A 22,028-nucleotide genomic window follows, 5' to 3' on the forward strand; every position below is an offset into this window, starting at 1 on the left:
CTCACATGTCTCCCCCCTGCTCCGCTCCCTGCACTGGCTCCCAGTCGCTGCCCGCAATACAAAACTCTGATGCTGGCATTCAAAGCAACCAAAGGTATGGCTCCCCCATATCTTGCAAGCATGATTGAACCCTACAAACCCTCCCGCACACTCAGATCAGCCAACGCAGGAAAGCTGGAAGCACCCTCACTAAAAACGCCGGGACAACGCTCCACACGTCCCAAACTCTTCTCCCTTCTGGCCCCAAAACTGTGGAATGCACTCCCCGTTGCAATCAGAACTGCAGCATCACTCCCAATCTTCCGCCGTAGTCTGAAGACCCACCTTTTCAGACTCCATCATGGCCCATAGCACTTATCCTACCCCCTTAGATAGCACTTTTTAGACTTAGATAGCATTTGAAACAGACTTATAGCATGTCATGTAGACAGCACAATAATTCCATTGTATGTAGTCATAGCACATCATAGTACATATGTATAGCATAGTATAGTATATATGTATAGTTAATATGTTCTAGTTACGTTCTTAGCTTACGCATGTTTCTTGATAAATGCATTTTATATATGTGATGTATTCCCATACTTTTGTTCTTGCCTAATGTAAGTCGCTCTGGATTAAGAGCGTCTGCTAAATGCCTAAATTGTAAATTGTATAATTTGAGTAGCAAAGACTTAATAAAAAAATATGAATAGTGATTCCCATTGACTCAATTTACCCCCGGACATTGGCTCATCTTACCCATAACAATTTAATTGCTAAATGATTCACATGGTTCTATCCATTGGCAAATCATCAACATGTATGATATTACATTTTAGACCTAGGTACATTTTGCTTTGTATAACAGTCATTTTACATGATGTGTCGAAATTTGACTTTGACTGACAAAAACTGTTTTTTGTGTAAAAGAATGTTTTCTACTTTCCCCATGTGCTTCCCAACTTCACAGCCAGGTGTAAATTATGGATGCTTACTAGATTTAAGGTCACATGGCAACACAGGTTTGTAGTTTTCTAGATAAAGGGGGTGGTTCAACTTAAACGCTGGCTCATCTTACCCCGTTCTCCCCTATGCAGGTAATTGTGGAATATGCGGACAGTTGCGGAATATGCGGACAGTTGCGGAATATGTGGAAAGTTGCGGAATACGCAAAAAATATGCGGGAACTGGAACAAAGATGATTCTTCTCAAAAATAGCCTGTTAGGCTACTACTGAATGAACAGGAGACTGTATTAAAGCATTTTCTCAACTTAAAATCACAATATACTGTATTGTTACAAAACCAAAAAAGTGCAATCTCTTACAACTCGGTTGTAATAAAGTGCTCAAGTTGTCATTCGAACACTATGCACAGGGGTGCACACAAGCGGTACGCCAGTGCGCATGCGTCGTCAAAATTCATTCTGCGCTGTCAATCAAGCGCCGGGAAGCGCATCTGCGCCGCCCAGAATGATTATTATGGCCAGAATACTAGTAAAATCTGTAGCGAGAGCATTTCCCACCGACTGCCAATCAAAGTACGTCTTGCACAAGTGCACTGGCCATTGTGGCCAATCACAGCGCGTCCTTACTCAAACGAGGGAGGATCCATTTTCATTTCCATGCTGCTCGCTGCTCGCTGCTGGGAGGAGGGCGGTTCGGCTTCTCCGTTTCAGATGTGGAGCAAACTAAAAAGTAAAAAAGTTGTAAAAGGGGATGCTTTGGATGCTTTGCACTCTTCCCATTCGCCGCTGTGCTTATGTTTGTTTTCCGGGTGCTGGAGCAAGTTGCTCGTGAGCGATGCCGTCTCTCACAGCCTAGGCACCGTAGCCTGGCTAATAAGCCAGACTCAAATCACACTGTCGTGATTCGGTCTGGCTTATAGGCACCAGCCACTGACTTTTTACGGGTACAGGTTTTAGTTCCGACAGTGGGAAGAGTGCAAAGCATTGCGGACTGGCACTGCTGCTGCAGCCTGCACAACATGAAGCTTATCAACATGACAACACCGTGTCCCGACATACTGTCCCTTATTATCGTAATGTCGGGTAGTGTACACTGTACACTGTTTATTTTTGCACCGAGGAGCCATGTGTGTCTAACTGTCTGAGTCTGACTGTACGTTGCCTCGGTAAAAACAAAAGGGAAGCCTGACGTATGCTTCGCCGTACGACCGACGTGTATGTTAAACAAATAGCTGATCTGCAAGCTCACAACGTGTCGCCTCCGCAACACGTTGTGAGCTAGTAGATCGGCTATTTAAATATATATATTTTTTAGTATAGTAAGTACCTAAATATTGCTTTGATGCTCATATTATCCTTAGGAAGTATTAAGTTGTTTTTATTAGAATATGCATTTAGGGCTGGACCACACATGGACCTAGCTGCAATTTCCAACTCTAGATTTATTTTTATAATGGTATGAATCTAGAGTTGCAATACCCTCCATTGACTCACCAGTCCCCACCTATCCAATAAATATAGTTTTTCTATAAGTTATTCATGCATCCCTCTTTTATCCATCCGGCGAGACGGGTCGCCGCATTTTAGGAGCACCAATAACTCCTCCAGGTACTCCTCTCCCAGCTGGCACAAGACGTCTACATGACGTTAGGATAACGTTGTACTCCAACGTTGGATGAACATTGTTTTTTGGTTGGATATGAAAGTTTGATTGACGTCATAACCTAACGTTGGTCTGACATAAAAACCTAACGTTGGTCTGACATCATAAACTAACGTTGGTTTGACATCATAAACTAACGTTGGTTTGACGTAAATCTCTGAGGTTGTGTAGACGTTGATTATAGGTCCGGCTCCCAACGTTGGATATTAGTTGTATTTTGGTTGGATATGAAAGTTTGATTGACGTCATAACCCAACGTTGGTCTGACATCAAAACCTAACGTTGGTTTGACATCATAAACTAACGTAGGTTTGACGTCAATCTCTGAGGTTATGTAGACGTTGATTATAGGTCCGGCTCCCAACGTTGGATATTAGTTGTATTTTGGTTGGATATGAAAGTTTGATTGACGTCATAACCCAACGTTTGTCTGACATCAAAACCTAACGTTGGTTTGACGTCAATCTCTGATGTTATGTAGACGTTGATTATAGGTCGGGCTCCCAACATTGGATATTAGTTGTATTTTGGTTGTAAATTAAAGTTTTATTGACGTCATAACCCAACGTTGGTCTGACATCAAAACCTAATGTTGGTCTGACATCATAAACTAACGTTGGTTTGACGTCAATCTCTGAGGTTATGTAGACGTTGATTATAGGTCCGACTCTTAACATTGGATATTAGTTGTATTTTAGTTGAAAATTAATTTGATTGATGTCATAAACCAACATTGGTTTGACGTCAACATCTGATGTTATCTATACGTTGGATATAAGTAAGAATTGTATTGCTGTCAAAACCCAATTAGGTTGACAAATGCCCAAATTTGGACAGATGTTGCATGTTGGTTGTAAAACAACAGATGTCCGTCAAAACCCAAAGTTAGCCTTACATCAACTTCCAACATTAGACAGCCATGAGAAAAGAATAAAGTTAAGACAATTCACAATATAAATCAAGACAGATTTATTAAACCACTTAATGGTTCTCAAAAATAGCAATTCACAGGCACCATTTAAAAACAAATTTCACAGCCTCCTGGGAAAAACAAAATCACAGCCTGTCTGTCAATGGCAGACGTAAATGGGTCTACCCATTATTTTAACCCATTCTGGGCGGGAACCCCTTTGCGTTTTAAGCGTACGAAAAATAGGTGCAAATCTTTTTAACCCATTCTGGGCGGGAACCCCTTTGCATTTTAAGCGTACGAAAAATAGGTGCAAATCTTTGAACATATATTTCAGAGCGAACATTTTTAACTAAAATATTTGCATCTGGGGGGTCCCTGGAACAACATATTTTGAGATGGGGGTCTGTGGCCCAATAGAGATAATTCTGGGGGTGCTTGACATGAAAAAGGTTGAGCACAACAGACATAGAAACATGGGTTTTTCAGAAAACTATTAGGATTTAGAAGCCTTTTTTTTAAATAGACAGTCCAAACAAAACAAAACTGTAGCTGTTGAAAAATAGGAGTCCCTTGAACAACATATTTTCAGGCGGCCAAATACGCCTACATATTTTTTGGGTCCTTGACATGAAAACGATGGAGCACCACTGAAAATACTGTCAAGACATAGAAGACATTTGTAGAATCACCTTCAGGCATCAATGGGTTAAATTCAATAATAGCAATATAAGTTTTTCGCAACATTGTTGCGAGACCTGGGACCCGCGAAACACATCCCAGGCTTCATACACACATAAAGAACTGTTGTGTGCTCTGCCTGTGTTTCATGGCCGCCTCAATGCTTTTCCAATGGAAGTCACGTGGTTTGACCAAACACTTGTTTGATGCGGGGGAGGGGGGCAATCAAACACAAGTGTTTGGTCAAATCACATGACTTCCATTGGAAAAGCATTGAGGCGGCCATGAAACACAGGCAGAGCACAGAACAGTTCTTTATGTGTGTACGAAGCCCCAGAGACCCGAAACACGTGCATCAATGAGGTTTTCTTTGTATTTGTGCATAAAACAGCTTCCTTGTGCAAAACAGCTTCCTTGTGCAAAGTAAAATAAAGTACTGTTGTCTCCAGTCTAGACCTTGTGCAAAATAAAATACTGTTGTCTCCAGCCTAGTCCGTCTTGGTCCTGCCACCTCCACCCAGCCTGTCTGGAGCATATTTCAAGCAGTAAGCAATTTGGTCAGAGATGTTAGCCTCCGTTTCTTTGGTGCTCCTCTGGACACTCTCTGCAAGACAGACAAGATGGGCTACAGTAAGCAGTAAAACCATTAAGCGGCAGAAATTCGAAGGGGTCAAACATTTAATCTAATGCTCAAAGTTAAAGGGATTTCAAGTTTGGACACTGGCTACATCATTACAAAATGAAAGCAAAAAGAGATATCCGTTTTAAAGGTGTCAAAGAACATAAGAACCATCCAGAATGTATACACTTGAAAACATTGTGGGTAGTTGCCTGGTTATTCACAAGTGGCCACTGTGTCAAAACATGGGTACTGGATATATGCCGTTTACCTATGACCACAGAGTAGAGGTGGAGCTTGATGAAAGACAGCTTTCTTTCTTTGGTTCCCAGCTTTCCCTTCATATTGAATTTTGCCATGAGGTCATTTGACATCAACCTGTGGATACAAAAGGTATTTAAAAGTGATGCAATTCCATTAACTTGTAGACTAGTAGAGGGCACCCCTAGAAGAGTACCTGTTGAGGGTACATGCAGTAGAAGTTAACACTCAGACTGCCAACACAAATTATATCACTCCATTTTTAAAGTTAAAAACGGATTGAATAGACAGTAACAGAGTACCGTCAAACGGGTACAGTACTTAGTTTAGTCATTTGGTTAGACCAGTCATTAGTCCTACAACCCCTCAAACCCTCACCCCCACAGGGCAGCACACCTAAACCTAACCTTAACCCATGTCTAATCAATGACTAGTCTAAACTAAGTATGCACCCCCTGTCAAACAATTAGTCTAAAGCACCGAAAAAAGTTAAATGCAAGTCTACCATAATATTAATGCCCAATTAATACCTATAAAATAACATACTTTTCCATGACTCTCTTGACGTTATCCCTCAGTGTTGTTCCTCCAATCAGCGCCAAGGAATTAATCTGAAATGAACGGGGTTGAGAAAAAAAAAACAACAGCTCAGAATATCACCACGACTGTTGGAAGTGTAACACTCCACATTCAAGAACACTTTGTTGATTGAATAGGCTACTTGACAGAAATGTAAACAGCACCGTGGTACAGTAAGACATTAAACCATTCTTGGTGGGAACCCCTTGGTGTTTTAAGCAGTAGGTTATTTAAAAAATAGCAAATTTTCAAGCTCATAGCGCGGCACAAGTGTCACACTATGAGCTTGTAGCTTGAGCTGCTATTTTTGAAATATCGTGAAAATGTGGCACACATCTTTGAATACAGATTCTTTCAGAGCGAACGTTTAACTCAAATCTTTGCTTCTGGGGGGTCCCAAATACAGATATGTCTGGGGTCCTTGACATGAAAAAGGTTGAGAACCACTGGCATAGAAACATGGGGTTTTCAGAAAACTGTCAGGATTTAGAAGACATTTGTAGAATCTGTTTTCAGGATGTTTGTTTTTCCTTTTAGCATCAACCCATTTACACGTGAGGACTTTTTCCCCATTGTGATCCTGTGTATTCAAGTCAACAGAGCATCACATATTACACCTTACTACATGTCATCAACAAATATAAACAGCTATATTTACTACTAGTAGTCTTGAGTAGCCAGTCATGTCTCAGACGAGTGCATTTGGGGATATCTAAATTCAATGTAGGGGCTACAACTGTGTGGAAAGTCTTTTGCGAATTAAAACCTGCATTGCAAAGTCTTTCATATTTGGATGGTATCAGGATTGGTTTAACGCAGAGGGTGTAGTACATACTGGAAACAGACAACCCTAAACCAAAGCAAAATGGAATGCTACCTAGCACTAAACAGATAATATATATGTCAGAATACCTGAGCATCGTGAACAACCCAAAACTTAAGTCTTTACTAGGTACAGAGTCAGTGGACACAGCCTTCAATAGAGAAAGGCCGCCACAGAAAGACCCCGCTCCCAAGGGATGACTATGCACCATTGCACCCACCCACTGCACACACAATGTGGTGGAAACTGAGCAATACTTTTTAAGCACCTGCCCACTATACAAAGACAGACATACTTCCCACAGATTACATACACCCTATGTGAGTTTGAAAACTACCATACCACAGCAGCAAGATGTGTGACCTGTTGTGATAAAAGAAGGTTAGCTAATGGAATACAACCAAACTAAGGTCTACTAACCATTGAGTGTACCTCTCGACCTACTGCACATATAAACAGCTGCTACCTTTATGTATTTTAAATCGGATGCTTTTATTGTATACCATTTAAATATTTTTAAGGACAATTGCTGCCATTTGTCCAAAAGTGACTGCAAAAGATTGCTGCCATTTGTTTCAATAAGCTTTAATACACTGTAGGCTATACTGTAAAGCATGTATAATGACGCAATGTGATACAACAGTTTACACAATGCCGTACCCCTCCAACTGTATACTTCCCCATTTTGAAATGATTAAATTACATTTTGACACATGCTTTGATACAGTGTCAAATTGCTACAGTTTTGAAACAGTTATGCTAGAGTTGTGAAACCTACCAGATGCTGTCTTTCAGTAGCCGAGGTGAGGGACTCGTCAAGGACGGTTAGTCCCTCTACTGTGGTCGCCTTGGCCGGAAGGGGAGCACTCTCATCTTGACTGCTTGACAGCTTCAAGTCCTGCAACCCGTCCCGGATAGAAACGAGCAGCTCCAGAACCTTCCTCTGAAATTCTAAAGCATAGAAACGAATGATCACCACAAATAGAAAGAGCACAACCATACCAACAGCACAATGTGTGTGTGTGTGTGTGTGTGTGTGTGTGTGTGTGTGTGTGTGTGTGTGTGTGTGTGTGTGTGTGTGTGTGTGTGTGTGTGTGTGTGTCGCTTACTTGCTTGCTGCATTGGGTACGGTGATGCTCGTTGTAGTCTGGGGGTGGAGGTGGAGGTGGGGTTGCGTGACTTTTTTCCTGTTTGATGAGACAGGCATCCATAAGGTTATTTATTTGCCACTTTTCTTTAGTATAAACCATTGCATTAAGTACAAGTTCAAATCCTACAAATGTAACCTAGTAGTGGCAGCTAGTGTTCTTCCGAAATGAAGAACAGCAGCCCCCCCTCTCCACACAGTAATTAATCAATTGTAAGTATTGTAAGACTAGCATATACCGGTATAGGTCAAATGTTTATTAAAAAATTCTGACTTCATACGAACTTTTCGTAGGGGTAACTGGTGGGAAACTCTGTGCAGATCCCATGCTGTCATCAGTCTGATAATCTTGCAGTTCTGGCTCTTGCAGTTCTGGCTCTGAACTGAAGTGCCCTAAAGAAAACAGTGATTAACACCTTCTGAAATTCTAATGCATAGAAACAAATGACTACAATTAATTAGAGTGCAAAACCATACCACAACAACTTAAGTGTGCGTGCGTCGCTTACTTGGTTGCATTGGCTCAGGCAATTGAGTGGAGCTGGGTCCAGGCGACTTGGTTTTTTCTGTTTGATGAGACAGGCATCCATGAGAAGGTGATCTACTTTACTTTTATTCAATATGAACTACCATTGCATTTAATATATCCTCCATATATGACAGAGTGGCAGCTCCAAAATGAAATAAATGCAAACAATGATGACTTTAACAAACCAACAATCTAAAGTTGAAAAATGTTTAAGGAAGCACAACCTAGTTTTGGGGTGTGTGTGTGTGTGTGTGTGTCACAATTACTTCCTTGGTGTTTCTGGGCATTTTGGTCAGAGGATGGAGTGGAGGTCGTCCCTTGCGACTTTTCTGTTTGATGAGACATAGTTTTGGGATTCAGTGTGTGTCTCTATTACATTGTTGTGTATGACTAGCATACCACTATGAGTATGGGGCAAATGCTAATAAAAGCAGACTTCATACTAACCTTTTGGTCGAACACTGCAGCACCACCTTCTGTGGCACAAGTGGCAGCTCTGGACTGAAGCGACCTAAAGAAACTTAACAGCAAGCTAGGCAGCAGCAGCAGCAGCGACGCACGTCCGCACAGCAGGAGGGAAGCCAGGAATGAGCAGTTAGGCAGAGAAGTTTAAATAGCCACTCTGATCAGGTAAAGAGTGCATCAGTCACATGATCAGGTAGGCATGCTCATAAAAGTTGTATGCCTGAACTAGCTACGCAGGCTGCATCATTACACCAACAAGTAAAACATGGCTGATAAATGATGAGGGATTGATGATGCCGATGAACTATGATGGACGTGGTTTCATGGTCGCAACTTTACAGGGTTTTTATTGCTTGGCATTGATGATGTCAATGAACTCTGGCTTGAGGGACGCTCCGCCCACAAGGAAGCCATCGATGTCTTTCTGGCCACCGAGCTCCTTGCAGGTGCCACCGGTCACGGAACCTCCGTAGATGATCCTAACGGAGTCGCCCACGGCTTCAGACACGTTGGCTCTCAGCCATTCCCTCAGCTTCTCGTGAACCTCCTGCGCCTGCTGCGGGGGGGCTGTCCTGCCGGTGCCGATAGCCCACACGGGTTCATAGGCCAGCACGACCTTGCTCCAGTCCTTTACGTTGTCCGCGAAGAACTTGGTCTGAGCGAAGACCACCTTCTCCGTGATGCCGGCCTCTCTCTCTTCCAGCTTCTCGCCGACGCAGGCGACGACCCGGAGGCCGTTCTCCAGAACGTGGGCCGTCTTCTTACCGATGAGCTCGTCGCTCTCTCCGAAGACGTGGCGTCTCTCGGAGTGTCCCAGGATCACCCAGTGTGCTCCGCAGTCCTTGATCATCGCGGGGCTGATCTCCCCGGTGAAGGCACCCTTGGCGACTTTGTAGCAGTTCTGAGCGGCCACCCCGAATTTAGCGTCCAACGTAGACCTGACGAAGTCCAGATAGACGGCCCGGAGAACCGCACACCACCTCAACGCTGGGGTCCACCTTGGCGCTGTTCAGGGTCTTCATGAGCTCGCCGAGGCTCGCCTTGTCGCCGTTCATCTTCCAGTTACCACCGACGAAGAATTTCCTGCTCATGTTTGCGGTTTGGTGGATGATCTTGCGCTGCTTTGTCCTTTTAGAATGGTGTTAACCGTTGATTCCAGGCTGTTGCCTGTCAGTGTATTTATCTGAAATTAAGGGTAACTTTATATGGAGCTTGGCTGGATGCCTGTCACGATGATGGAGGTGGAGGTGGGGTTGCGTGACTTTTTTCCTGTTTGATGAGACAGGCATCCATAAGGTTATTTATTTGCCACTTTTCTTTAGTATAAACCATTGCATTAAGTACAAGTTCAAATCCTACAAATGTAACCTAGTAGTGGCAGCTAGTGTTCTTCCGAAATGAAGAACAGCAGCCCCCCCTCTCCACACAGTAATTAATCAATTGTAAGTATTGTAAGACTAGCATATACCGGTATAGGTCAAATGTTTATTAAAAAATTCTGACTTCATACGAACTTTTCGTAGGGGTAACTGGTGGGAAACTCTGTGCAGATCCCATGCTGTCATCAGTCTGATAATCTTGCAGTTCTGGCTCTTGCAGTTCTGGCTCTGAACTGAAGTGCCCTAAAGAAAACAGTGATTAACACCTTCTGAAATTCTAATGCATAGAAACAAATGACTACAATTAATTAGAGTGCAAAACCATACCACAACAACTTAAGTGTGCGTGCGTCGCTTACTTGGTTGCATTGGCTCAGGCAATTGAGTGGAGCTGGGTCCAGGCGACTTGGTTTTTTCTGTTTGATGAGACAGGCATCCATGAGAAGGTGATCTACTTTACTTTTATTCAATATGAACTACCATTGCATTTAATATATCCTCCATATATGACAGAGTGGCAGCTCCAAAATGAAATAAATGCAAACAATGATGACTTTAACAAACCAACAATCTAAAGTTGAAAAATGTTTAAGGAAGCACAACCTAGTTTTGGGGGGTGTGTGTGTGTGTGTGTCACAATTACTTCCTTGGTGTTTCTGGGCATTTTGGTCAGAGGATGGAGTGGAGGTTCGTCCCTTGCGACTTTTCTGTTTGATGAGACATAGTTTTGGGATTCAGTGTGTGTCTCTATTACATTGTTGTGTATGACTAGCATACCACTATGAGTATGGGGCAAATGCTAATAAAAGCAGACTTCATACTAACCTTTTGGTCGAACACTTTGCAGCACCACCTTCTGTGGCACAAGTGGCAGCTCTGGACTGAAGCGACCTAAAGAAACTTAACAGCAAGCTAGGCAGCAGCAGCAGCAGCGACGCACGTCCGCACAGCAGGAGGGAAGCCAGGAATGAGCAGTTAGGCAGAGAAGTTTAAATAGCCACTCTGATCAGGTAAAGAGTGCATCAGTCACATGATCAGGTAGGCATGCTCATAAAAGTTGTATGCCTGAACTAGCTACGCAGGCTGCATCATTACACCAACAAGTAAAACATGGCTGATAAATGATGAGGGATTGATGATGCCGATGAACTATGATGGACGTGGTTTCATGGTCGCAACTTTACAGGGTTTTTATTGCTTGGCATTGATGATGTCAATGAACTCTGGCTTGAGGGACGCTCCGCCCACAAGGAAGCCATCGATGTCTTTCTGGCCACCGAGCTCCTTGCAGGTGCCACCGGTCACGGAACCTCCGTAGATGATCCTAACGGAGTCGCCCACGGCTTCAGACACGTTGGCTCTCAGCCATTCCCTCAGCTTCTCGTGAACCTCCTGCGCCTGCTGCGGGGGGGCTGTCCTGCCGGTGCCGATAGCCCACACGGGTTCATAGGCCAGCACGACCTTGCTCCAGTCCTTTACGTTGTCCGCGAAGAACTTGGTCTGAGCGAAGACCACCTTCTCCGTGATGCCGGCCTCTCTCTCTTCCAGCTTCTCGCCGACGCAGGCGACGACCCGGAGGCCGTTCTCCAGAACGTGGGCCGTCTTCTTACCGATGAGCTCGTCGCTCTCTCCGAAGACGTGGCGTCTCTCGGAGTGTCCCAGGATCACCCAGTGTGCTCCGCAGTCCTTGATCATCGCGGGGCTGATCTCCCCGGTGAAGGCACCCTTGGCGACTTTGTAGCAGTTCTGAGCGGCCACCCCGAATTTAGCGTCCAACGTAGACCTGACGAAGTCCAGATAGACGGCCCGGAGAACCGCACACCACCTCAACGCTGGGGTCCACCTTGGCGCTGTTCAGGGTCTTCATGAGCTCGCCGAGGCTCGCCTTGTCGCCGTTCATCTTCCAGTTACCACCGACGAAGAATTTCCTGCTCATGTTTGCGGTTTGGTGGATGATCTTGCGCTGCTTTGTCCTTTTAGAATGGTGTTAACCGTTGATTCCAGGCTGTTGCCTGTCAGTGTATTTATCTGAAATTAAGGGTAACTTTATATGGAGCTTGGCTGGATGCCTGTCACGATGATGGAGGTGGAGGTGGGGTTGCGTGACTTTTTTCCTGTTTGATGAGACAGGCATCCATAAGGTTATTTATTTGCCACTTTTCTTTAGTATAAACCATTGCATTAAGTACAAGTTCAAATCCTACAAATGTAACCTAGTAGTGGCAGCTAGTGTTCTTCCGAAATGAAGAACAGCAGCCCCCCCTCTCCACACAGTAATTAATCAATTGTAAGTATTGTAAGACTAGCATATACCGGTATAGGTCAAATGTTTATTAAAAAATTCTGACTTCATACGAACTTTTCGTAGGGGTAACTGGTGGGAAACTCTGTGCAGATCCCATGCTGTCATCAGTCTGATAATCTTGCAGTTCTGGCTCTTGCAGTTCTGGCTCTGAACTGAAGTGCCCTAAAGAAAACAGTGATTAACACCTTCTGAAATTCTAATGCATAGAAACAAATGACTACAATTAATTAGAGTGCAAAACCATACCACAACAACTTAAGTGTGCGTGCGTCGCTTACTTGGTTGCATTGGCTCAGGCAATTGAGTGGAGCTGGGTCCAGGCGACTTGGTTTTTTCTGTTTGATGAGACAGGCATCCATGAGAAGGTGATCTACTTTACTTTTATTCAATATGAACTACCATTGCATTTAATATATCCTCCATATATGACAGAGTGGCAGCTCCAAAATGAAATAAATGCAAACAATGATGACTTTAACAAACCAACAATCTAAAGTTGAAAAATGTTTAAGGAAGCACAACCTAGTTTTGGGGTGTGTGTGTGTGTGTGTGTCACAATTACTTCCTTGGTGTTTCTGGGCATTTTGGTCAGAGGATGGAGTGGAGGTCGTCCCTTGCGACTTTTCTGTTTGATGAGACATAGTTTTGGGATTCAGTGTGTGTCTCTATTACATTGTTGTGTATGACTAGCATACCACTATGAGTATGGGGCAAATGCTAATAAAAGCAGACTTCATACTAACCTTTTGGTCGAACACTTTGCAGCACCACCTTCTGTGGCACAAGTGGCAGCTCTGGACTGAAGCGACCTAAAGAAACTTAACAGCAAGCTAGGCAGCAGCAGCAGCAGCGACGCACGTCCGCACAGCAGGAGGGAAGCCAGGAATGAGCAGTTAGGCAGAGAAGTTTAAATAGCCACTCTGATCAGGTAAAGAGTGCATCAGTCACATGATCAGGTAGGCATGCTCATAAAAGTTGTATGCCTGAACTAGCTACGCAGGCTGCATCATTACACCAACAAGTAAAACATGGCTGATAAATGATGAGGGATTGATGATGCCGATGAACTATGATGGACGTGGTTTCATGGTCGCAACTTTACAGGGTTTTTATTGCTTGGCATTGATGATGTCAATGAACTCTGGCTTGAGGGACGCTCCGCCCACAAGGAAGCCATCGATGTCTTTCTGGCCACCGAGCTCCTTGCAGGTGCCACCGGTCACGGAACCTCCGTAGATGATCCTAACGGAGTCGCCCACGGCTTCAGACACGTTGGCTCTCAGCCATTCCCTCAGCTTCTCGTGAACCTCCTGCGCCTGCTGCGGGGGGGCTGTCCTGCCGGTGCCGATAGCCCACACGGGTTCATAGGCCAGCACGACCTTGCTCCAGTCCTTTACGTTGTCCGCGAAGAACTTGGTCTGAGCGAAGACCACCTTCTCCGTGATGCCGGCCTCTCTCTCTTCCAGCTTCTCGCCGACGCAGGCGACGACCCGGAGGCCGTTCTCCAGAACGTGGGCCGTCTTCTTACCGATGAGCTCATCGCTCTCTCCGAAGACGTGGCGTCTCTCGGAGTGTCCCAGGATCACCCAGTGTGCTCCGCAGTCCTTGATCATCGCGGGGCTGATCTCCCCGGTGAAGGCACCCTTGGCGACTTTGTAGCAGTTCTGAGCGGCCACCCCGAATTTAGCGTCCAACGTAGACCTGACGAAGTCCAGATAGACGGCCGGAGAACCGCACACCACCTCAACGCTGGGGTCCACCTTGGCGCTGTTCAGGGTCTTCATGAGCTCGCCGAGGCTCGCCTTGTCGCCGTTCATCTTCCAGTTACCACAGACGAAGAATTTCCTGCTCATGTTTGCGGTTTGGTGGATGATCTTGCGCTGCTTTGTCCTTTTAGAATGGTGTTAACCGTTGATTCCAGGCTGTTGCCTGTCAGTGTATTTATCTGAAATTAAGGGTAACTTTATATGGAGGTTGGCTGGATGCCTGTCACGATGATGTCTACATTGGCATGATTTCAGCACTTAATGTCCCTGTCATCTCATATAGAACTCTGGATCAGCCTGGTCCAAATATGGGGTTTGTGATGTCAGACATGGATATCATATGTTGGTAAGACGATGTCAGATATCTCCATATATGGAGTAGCAATATTCAGTGGGGTAATTCTGGCTACCTATCGAAGACCTATGTGAAAGCATTCGTTACAGTATTTATTGTAATACTCACAATACATTTATAATCTGAATTTGTAACAAGTAACACAAGTGTGATGGCCGCAGTCACACATCACACATTTAGATTATTATTATTACTTTTCTTGTGACCACCGTGCTCTGACTTATGGTGTGTTACCCGTTCAAATCACATTATAGAAATAAAGGTGATGGGTCGCACACATCGCATATCACACCCGATGTTGTGATGTGAGGTGATCAATGGTGATTGGGTGCACCTGCATTGTCACCACTCCTTAAAAGGGACATTTACAAACTCTCCACACTGATGAAGGCTGGATAGCCGAAACGTCTGTCATTCCATCATGCAAGAATAAAAACTAAAGCGCAAGATTATTATTACAAAATGTACATGAACAAATTAAGCCATATTTTATACTTATTCTATTGAAAAATAGCAGAACTTGCAGATTTTTTAATTTTTTTAAATGTAATACTTTTGGTATGTAAGATATGTTGATGCCAATATCTAGTAACAAAGTTACCAAGTAACTTTTTGAATACAGTTTCTACATTGTAATATGGCTACTTTTACAGTAGGCTACTCGAGTAAAAACCTGAGCCGGTTCCAGCACCATGAGCTCCGTATTCGGGCATGCCTGACCTATGGTTGACTCAGCAGCTCAGGCCATAATTAAAGTAGAAATGCACTCTGTCGAGCTGCCAACTTGCGTTTGGCACACAAGCAGGCAATGAATGGCCTGCGTGTGCGCGAGCAGAGCGCACAACTTATGCGCAGTGCTTGAACGTTCTGTTTGCGCCCAGCTCTCCACCGCCAACTACTGTGCTAAAAGCGGACCCCGATCAAGTTATTGAAACATCTGACATATTGGCCTATAGTTCATACTATAAACTTAAATTGGTTACATCATCCACATACGTCTTTTTTTTTTTTACATAAAAACACATAGTTGTGTCATCAGCCAATCCCTGATTGGCCAAGCAACGCCACCAACACAAGGAGGCAATCCAAAGGGTCAAAGGGACCACCCGACATACATAGCAAGCTGCCAACTCACGCTCTGATTGGTCGAGCCAGTCACGAGCGTACGCACGCAGTGCCTTGATTTAAGGTGTCACCGACTGTTCCGTCCGATCTAAAGTCGGTGGTTTGTTTCATAATAATTAATATCATTCTGTTGAAAGGACAGAGAGCAAGTGTCAATAAGTGACATCTCAAAGCGTAAGCTCAACCTATGTCAGGGGAGAAGATAGTCACATGACCTAATCACCATGCCTGATTAGGGTGTTTCCTCTCTCAGAATGAGAGGAAATAGCATGGAGTAAACCCCCCCAAACAGTTGATTGGATCAAGGCCGGTATAAACAAGAGGGCACTGTGAGACACAGAAAAGAGGGGGGATAAAGCAAGTTCATTCCTCAAACTTTTTTTCTTTTATCCCACGTTTTTGTAACCCATTTTTCACCCCTGTGTCAATAAGGGCCTTTCTCAGCCCCACCCTTCTCCCATTGTTTATATTGTGTTTAGTTTCCAAGATGGCCGCAGCACCAAGAGGGGGTGAGGCGGAGGTGAGCGGGTGGGGACCTTACTGGGCTGCATTCACAAATTCAAGACACCCGTCTTGCGTTTGTCTTGTGTCTGTTTTTAATGGCTGCTCCAATGCATTTCCAATGGAAGCCCATATGGTTTGACCAAACATTTTGTTTGATGGGGGGCAGAACACATCCATCAAAGCTGTGTTCAGACACAAGTCAGGTGTCCGACACAAGGCAAGTGTCTTGAATGCAGCCCAGTAAGGGCATATGTCGACCCCGCCCGCTCACCTCCGCCCCACCCCCTCCTGGTGCTGTGGCCATCTTGTAAACGAAACACAATATAAACAATGGAAGAAGGGTGGGGCCGAAGAAAGGCCCTTATTATCTAATGTAATCCTGGGCTCTACACACCCTCCACCAACCTGGGGAGAGCAACGGACTTGAACTCATGTTTCCTTCATGCATGAGTGTCCAAGTTGCTCCTTTACACCTGACAGGGGGGAGTTTCCTTGGTTGGACGTAGCGTGTGGAAGGAACACGTTAATCCAACCAGTTCCTTTCCCCTCCATCAGGCGCACTGGCTGGCCAGGGGGAGGAAGTTTAGAGACCAGGATTACTGCATGTTTTTTCTGAGGGTACCTAACCTAGGGGACACGGGGAGAACATGCAAGCTCCACACAGAAGGGCCCTTTCGCCAACCCCACCTCGGGTATGGGCACTGATGACGCGGAGGAGAGAACACGCCGCCAGCACCCATGGCGTCCCCAGCGGGTATCGAACCCAGCTGTGGGGCGACAGCACTACCTAGTGTGCCACCGTGCGCCTTCAACCAATGATCTTGATAATCTTCAACAATCTCTGAACTCGTCTCTTCGACACAGACCTTTCAAGGCCGTTAGTGTGTGTGTGTGTGTGTGTGTGTGTGTGTCGCAAATATACCAAGATAATATGGACGTAGACATAGTCTGATGGTTTTTCTTTTTTTTCTCTATGTTTTTAATGGTGATTTCGATTGAAATCGTTGAGTTTATATGGTTCACAGTAACTTCACATTGTGAGCCGTGTGGCATTCCGTATTATTTGGGCAAGACTGATGTCACATTTGATGACGTGAGATTCAAGACGACACAAATTAAAAGCCGACTGCACAGAGTTTGAGGACAATAGAGGCTGACTGCACAGAGTTTGAGGACGCAAAGATAAATAAAGGTTCCAGATTGAAGGACATCACTCGGAGCTTCTCAAACATCCCTGGATTGTGACATCAACCTCTGCAGTAGGTCAGTTTCCCATTTAAGCAGCTTAACATGTTTCACACTTTCACTTCATTCTCAGTGTGTAGAAATGGTCTCCGCCAGCATTGGCCTGTCTGAAGAGCTCTTCCTGTGTTCTATCTGTCTGGATGTGTACACCGACCCAGTCACCACTCCATGTGGACACAACTACTGTGAAAGCTGTATCACACATTACTGGGACACTAGTGATGTGTGTCAGTGTCCACTGTGTAACGAAACCTTCTATAAAAGACCAAGATTGTCTGTTAACAAAGTTCTCTCCGAGATGGCGGACCAGTTCAGGAGTCACAGACTGAAATTAGAATACGAAGCAAAGACAGAGACTGAAGTTCAGCAGATGATACAGGAGAGACGAGTAAAGATTCAGGAGGTCAAAGACTCGGTAGCGCTCAGCAGGAAAGATGCAGACGCAGAAATAGCAGACAGTGTGCAGGTTTTCAATGTAATCATCAGCTGTATTGAGAGAAGCCAGGCTGAGGTCATTGGTGTGATTGAAGAGAAGCATAAAACAACAGAGGAACAGGCTGAATGTGTCATCAAAGAGCTGCAACAGGAAATCACTAATTTAGAGAAGAGAAGCTCTGAGCTGAAACAGATCTCGCACACTGAAGACCACCTCCACCTCATCCAGAACGTCACATCCATCAACACCCCTCCACCCATCAAGGACTGGACAAAGGTCAATGTCCATCAGCCTTCATATGTGGGGACTGCGAGGACAGCTGTATCTCAGCTGGAGAAGACACTCGGTCAAGAGAGGAAGAAGCTGTGTGATGCTGAGCTTAGAAGGATCCAGCAACATGCAATGGATGTAACTCTGGACCCTGACACAGCACACTCCCATCTCACCCTCTCTGAGGATGGAAAACAAGTGAATGATGGAAACGTATGGAAGAAACTCCCAGACAACAAAGAGAGATTCTCTACATCTGTCAGTGTGTTAGGAAAACAAAGATTGTCCTCAGGAAAGCTTTACTATGAGGTCCAGGTTAAAGGGAAGACTGCCTGGAGTTTAGGAGTGTCCAGAGAGTCCATCAACAGGAAGGGAACTATCACACTGATCCCTAACAATGGTTACTGGACGATATGGTTGAGGAATGGAAACGAGTACAAGGCCAATGCCGGCCATTATTCTGTCTTCCTCCCTGTAAGAGAGACGGTCCAGAAAGTGGGAGTGTTCGTGGACTATGAGGAGGGTCTGGTCTCCTTTTATGATGCGGAGGCAAGAGTTCATCTCTACTCTTTCACCGGCTGCACCTTCACCGAGAAACTCTGTCCATACTTCAGTCCATGTGCTAATAATGGCGGTAAAAACTCTTCTCCTTTGATCATCTCTCCTGTCATTCAGTAGCCGACGGCCGTATAGCCACTCAACTTGCTCAGTGGCTTTCACAGATGGATTTTATTGAGATGCAAGAAAGTGTTTTTTTTTTACAGTAATATTTTGAATTGAAGTTGCACAACTATTTTATATTTGTACTGTACAATTTACATGGAGCTTTAACTTTTATACAATATTATATTTTACTTTTTCCTACATCAGGACCCTCGTAACTCTGAGAATGACTCTTTAGTCTTTAGGGTGTTGAGTGTTATACAAATGACATTGTTCTGGTACTTTTAAATGTTGAGTTTCTTCAGTATTTCAATCATGGTGTCTAGTTATTAATTTGCCATATAGGCCTATTGTAGTGCATCTCTACATTGGATCTCAGGGTTTGGGGACCCCCAGGGGTTCTTGACTGCAGGTTCCAGCTAAATTATAAATTTATATCATTATATGCAAATCAATACAACAAGATAACTATTTTGCCTAAAGGTATCATGGACCGACAATATTCAACTGAACTGATCAAAATCAGCCTTAGATGTGGGTTCAAGAGATAAACATTGTGTGAAATGGAGAATGTGGTCTAGTGCAAATCTAATGTGGGGTCCTTGAAATGAGAGTTAAGACAACCATGAAATCTAGATACTAGAATGTGTATTGTGTAGGCTAAGTATATAGGGGGGTATTTGGAGACACACCTAAAGTGTATGTAGGTTATCTGTGCCCAGTGTTTTTAGAGAGACATAAACAACTATGAAAACAAACCCAAAATAAGCAACTTTTAACCTATTTAGGTTAAAATCTACAAGCTTTTAAATTGGCTATTAAAAATAATATAAAAAGACGATTTTTGAAACCTGTGAGAACACAAATCTGACAGGTCCCTGGGTGCCATAACATTTTCAGATGGGGGAAGAGGGGACACATTTTGGGGGGTCCTTACAGTGTGTGTGTGTGTGTGTGTGTGTGTGTGCGCCGCGTGTTAAGCTCTGCCCCCTCACCAGCCTCATCAGGGACAATAAAAGATTGAGCTTCAGTTCAGATCAAAGTCAAACACACACAACTTTGATTATTTATTAGTTTATTACGGATCCCCATTTAGTCAATCTCACTACGGTGAAGACTACTCTAACTGGGGTCCAAAGTATTGATTGAAGTATTGAACATGTTGAACAAGTATTTATTAACAGTTTTCTCAGAGTGAGGGAGGACTCACAGACAGTTAGGGAGGACAGACTGTAGGTCAGGAGGCTCTATCTTCACTTACACACCTCTTCCACGAGGGGGGCGAAGGCAACCGTTTCTGGATCGTGTAATGCGCATGTGTGAAACACGTTAGCCCGGAAGTACTAAGTGCGTGTGATGCGTTATTATTTATCCCTTATATATATCTATGATTTATCCCACCGCAGCCCTGCTGTGATTGGCCAGTAGTCGTTGTGATTGACAGTTGTCGTTTTTGCGACCAGTCATTATTCCTACAACTACAAGTACAACCTATCTCAAACCCTAACCCTAAACCTAACCCCCCACGGGGCAGCGCACACCTAAACCTAACCTTAACCCATGTCTAACCAATGACTAGTCTAAACTAAGTATGCACCCCCCTAAACCTAACCCGAACGGCCTAACCTCAGTAAAACGATGCCTTCCCGGGAGCCAATCAGACACATGGTGAGGCGGGTCTACCCTAGAACGCTGGTGGGATTCATAATCACGCGCGTGCGATAGGTAGTTGCTAGTTGGTCAGTGGCGGTCACCACGATATAACTCTAATTATAACTCATAACTCAGATAGTATCTCGGTGAAAAACGTGTCATAAAGGAGGTAAAACGTGTAAAATGGAGTCTGTACGCCTGAAGATAAATGAACACATGACGTCGGTGGGAGAGGACATATTGTGTGTTTTGGACAAACAGCAGTGTGGTGCTGATGTTTGTGGTGCTGATGTTTGTTGTGTGAAGCTTGATGTCAGAGTGTTTGTGTTGGAGCGTCTCCGTGCTGTTGCAGAGTTCATGTGCAACCTCTTCCAGAGAGAGATGGAGACACTAGGAACTCTAGAGAAACAAAACAAACGGCTGGACATTGATTTTGATATGGACCTCGAGCTACACACTGCAGGTATGGCTAACTACACACTGTACACATGGTGCAGTAGCCGCAATTTGCAACTCTAGATTTTATTATAATGGGATGAATCTAGAGTTGCAATACCCTCCATTGACTCCCCATTCATCCAATTTGTGTTTGCGATCCACTGTAGACATGTTATGAGCTACTTTCTGTCAAGAAATGATCTGCAGGTGATTCTTTTTCTAAGTGTTGGAGTTTGGAAGCACTCGTCGTAAGTCACTGAACGGCCCTGCACACCACCTGTTTTGAATTTGCACATAATGCAGGAGGCAGCAGTGCAACCCGTTAATAAAAACAAGTGCTTCCAAACTCCAACACTCCATCACCTACAGAGAATTTGTTTGAGTGAGAGATCGTCATAATCATGAAATGAAATGAAATGATTACTATATTTACCCAGGGTATCTGGGCTAAGCTCAAGAACTTGTTTCCAGCCAGGCCCTGTTCATAGAACATTTCATCGTAGTGGTTCAATGCCTTGTTCAAGGGCACTTCAGCGGTGGTAATTTTAACGTGTCGGACCGCTGATTCGAACTGGCGACCTTCCGGTATCAAGACCGCTCCGCAATCCGTTCGGCCACCGCTGCCACTATCATGCTACCAGGCAGGCTACTAGTGGCCACATGGTCAAAGAAAAACCAGGGCAGGGCCGTGCTTAGCCCCTTTCGGGACCCTCGGTTAGCTTTTCTGAATTTTGGACGGCTACCCTAGGGTCCCTGATCGCCTGGGGGGTAGAAGACCCTCCGCTCCGCGTCGGGTCTGCCTACGCCCCCAGCCATTGTAAAATACCCGGTAACTCAGGTTACCTCTCGTGGCTTATTGCTTAAGTCTTATTGACACAGAGTATGCCCGACAGACACACTGCAGACAACCTGGCTAGTAGACTAAACGATGCAGTTGTGGAGGCTTGGTAGCCTAGCTGGCTTTGCCAGACAACGTGGGTTCACTCACGCCTCCTCCCCGCTACGAGAGTGAATCCACGTTATCAGTATGGTCAAAGCCAGGCTAGAGGCTTGGGGACTGAAGGTGCGTTAAAACCTTACGATATGTATTTGTTTCCACTGTCGCTTCAATCGCTTCACTTTGGTCCCTTCGCTCCAGCTCACTCTTTTTCATGCACAATCTGTAGCTGTCTTCCCCCTCCCTCGAGTGGTGGATTGTTTTATTGATATAACAGATATAAAAAGTACACAGTAATTTAACATTGGGAGTGTAACCAAATGGACC

At 44.6% G+C, this 22,028-nt stretch overlaps 2 protein-coding genes, 2 long non-coding RNA genes and 2 pseudogenes across 7 annotated transcripts; all 6 read right to left on the reverse strand.

The window, feature by feature from the left end:
- Positions 1-3,789: 3,789 nt before the first annotated feature.
- Positions 3,790-8,491, reverse strand: LOC306918813 (uncharacterized protein). Of its 2 annotated transcripts, XM_079531674.1 has the most exons (9): positions 8,427-8,485; positions 8,141-8,197; positions 7,917-8,024; positions 7,594-7,671; positions 7,263-7,435; positions 6,827-6,847; positions 5,629-5,693; positions 5,093-5,199; positions 3,790-4,806 (listed from the first exon to the last, which is right to left on the reverse strand). In XM_079531674.1, the coding sequence occupies exons 2-9, from the start codon at positions 8,148-8,150 to the stop codon at positions 4,691-4,693; spliced, it is 678 nt and encodes a 225-aa protein (XP_079387800.1). In that variant the 5' UTR covers positions 8,151-8,197; positions 8,427-8,485; the 3' UTR covers positions 3,790-4,690. The 2 variants fall into 2 exon arrangements, 1 of the variants encoding a protein (XP_079387800.1); XR_013789408.1 differs by lacking the exon at positions 6,827-6,847 and having other exon boundaries at positions 8,427-8,491.
- A 458-nt stretch (positions 8,492-8,949) lies between these two features.
- Positions 8,950-9,793, reverse strand: LOC306918807 (triosephosphate isomerase B-like; annotated as a pseudogene). The gene has a single exon. The product of its transcript is annotated as a triosephosphate isomerase B-like (transcript).
- Positions 9,794-9,853: 60 nt separating this feature from the next.
- Positions 9,854-10,521, reverse strand: LOC306918809. The gene is made up of 3 exons (XR_013789406.1): positions 10,364-10,521; positions 10,140-10,247; positions 9,854-9,894 (listed from the first exon to the last, which is right to left on the reverse strand). It is a non-coding gene; the product is annotated as an uncharacterized lncRNA (long non-coding RNA).
- Positions 10,522-11,170: 649 nt separating this feature from the next.
- LOC306918810 (triosephosphate isomerase B-like) lies at positions 11,171-12,017 on the reverse strand (annotated as a pseudogene). The gene has a single exon. The product of its transcript is annotated as a triosephosphate isomerase B-like (transcript).
- A 60-nt stretch (positions 12,018-12,077) lies between these two features.
- LOC306918811 lies at positions 12,078-12,936 on the reverse strand. Its single transcript, XR_013789407.1, has 4 exons — positions 12,872-12,936; positions 12,588-12,644; positions 12,364-12,471; positions 12,078-12,118 (listed from the first exon to the last, which is right to left on the reverse strand). It is a non-coding gene; the product is annotated as an uncharacterized lncRNA (long non-coding RNA).
- Positions 12,937-13,396: 460 nt separating this feature from the next.
- Positions 13,397-14,162, reverse strand: LOC306918808 (triosephosphate isomerase B-like; the record flags this gene model as incomplete). Its single annotated transcript, XM_079531672.1, has 1 exon — positions 13,397-14,162. One exon carries the CDS (start codon positions 14,160-14,162, stop codon positions 13,419-13,421), a length of 744 nt encoding a protein of 247 aa, XP_079387798.1. The 3' UTR covers positions 13,397-13,418.
- Between the last annotated feature and the right edge of the window lie 7,866 nt (positions 14,163-22,028).

The sequence above is a fragment of the Electrona antarctica genome, assembly GCF_951216825.1.
Source record: "Electrona antarctica genome assembly, contig: scaffold_380, whole genome shotgun sequence".
NCBI classification, from domain to species: Eukaryota; Metazoa; Chordata; class Actinopteri; order Myctophiformes; family Myctophidae; genus Electrona; species Electrona antarctica.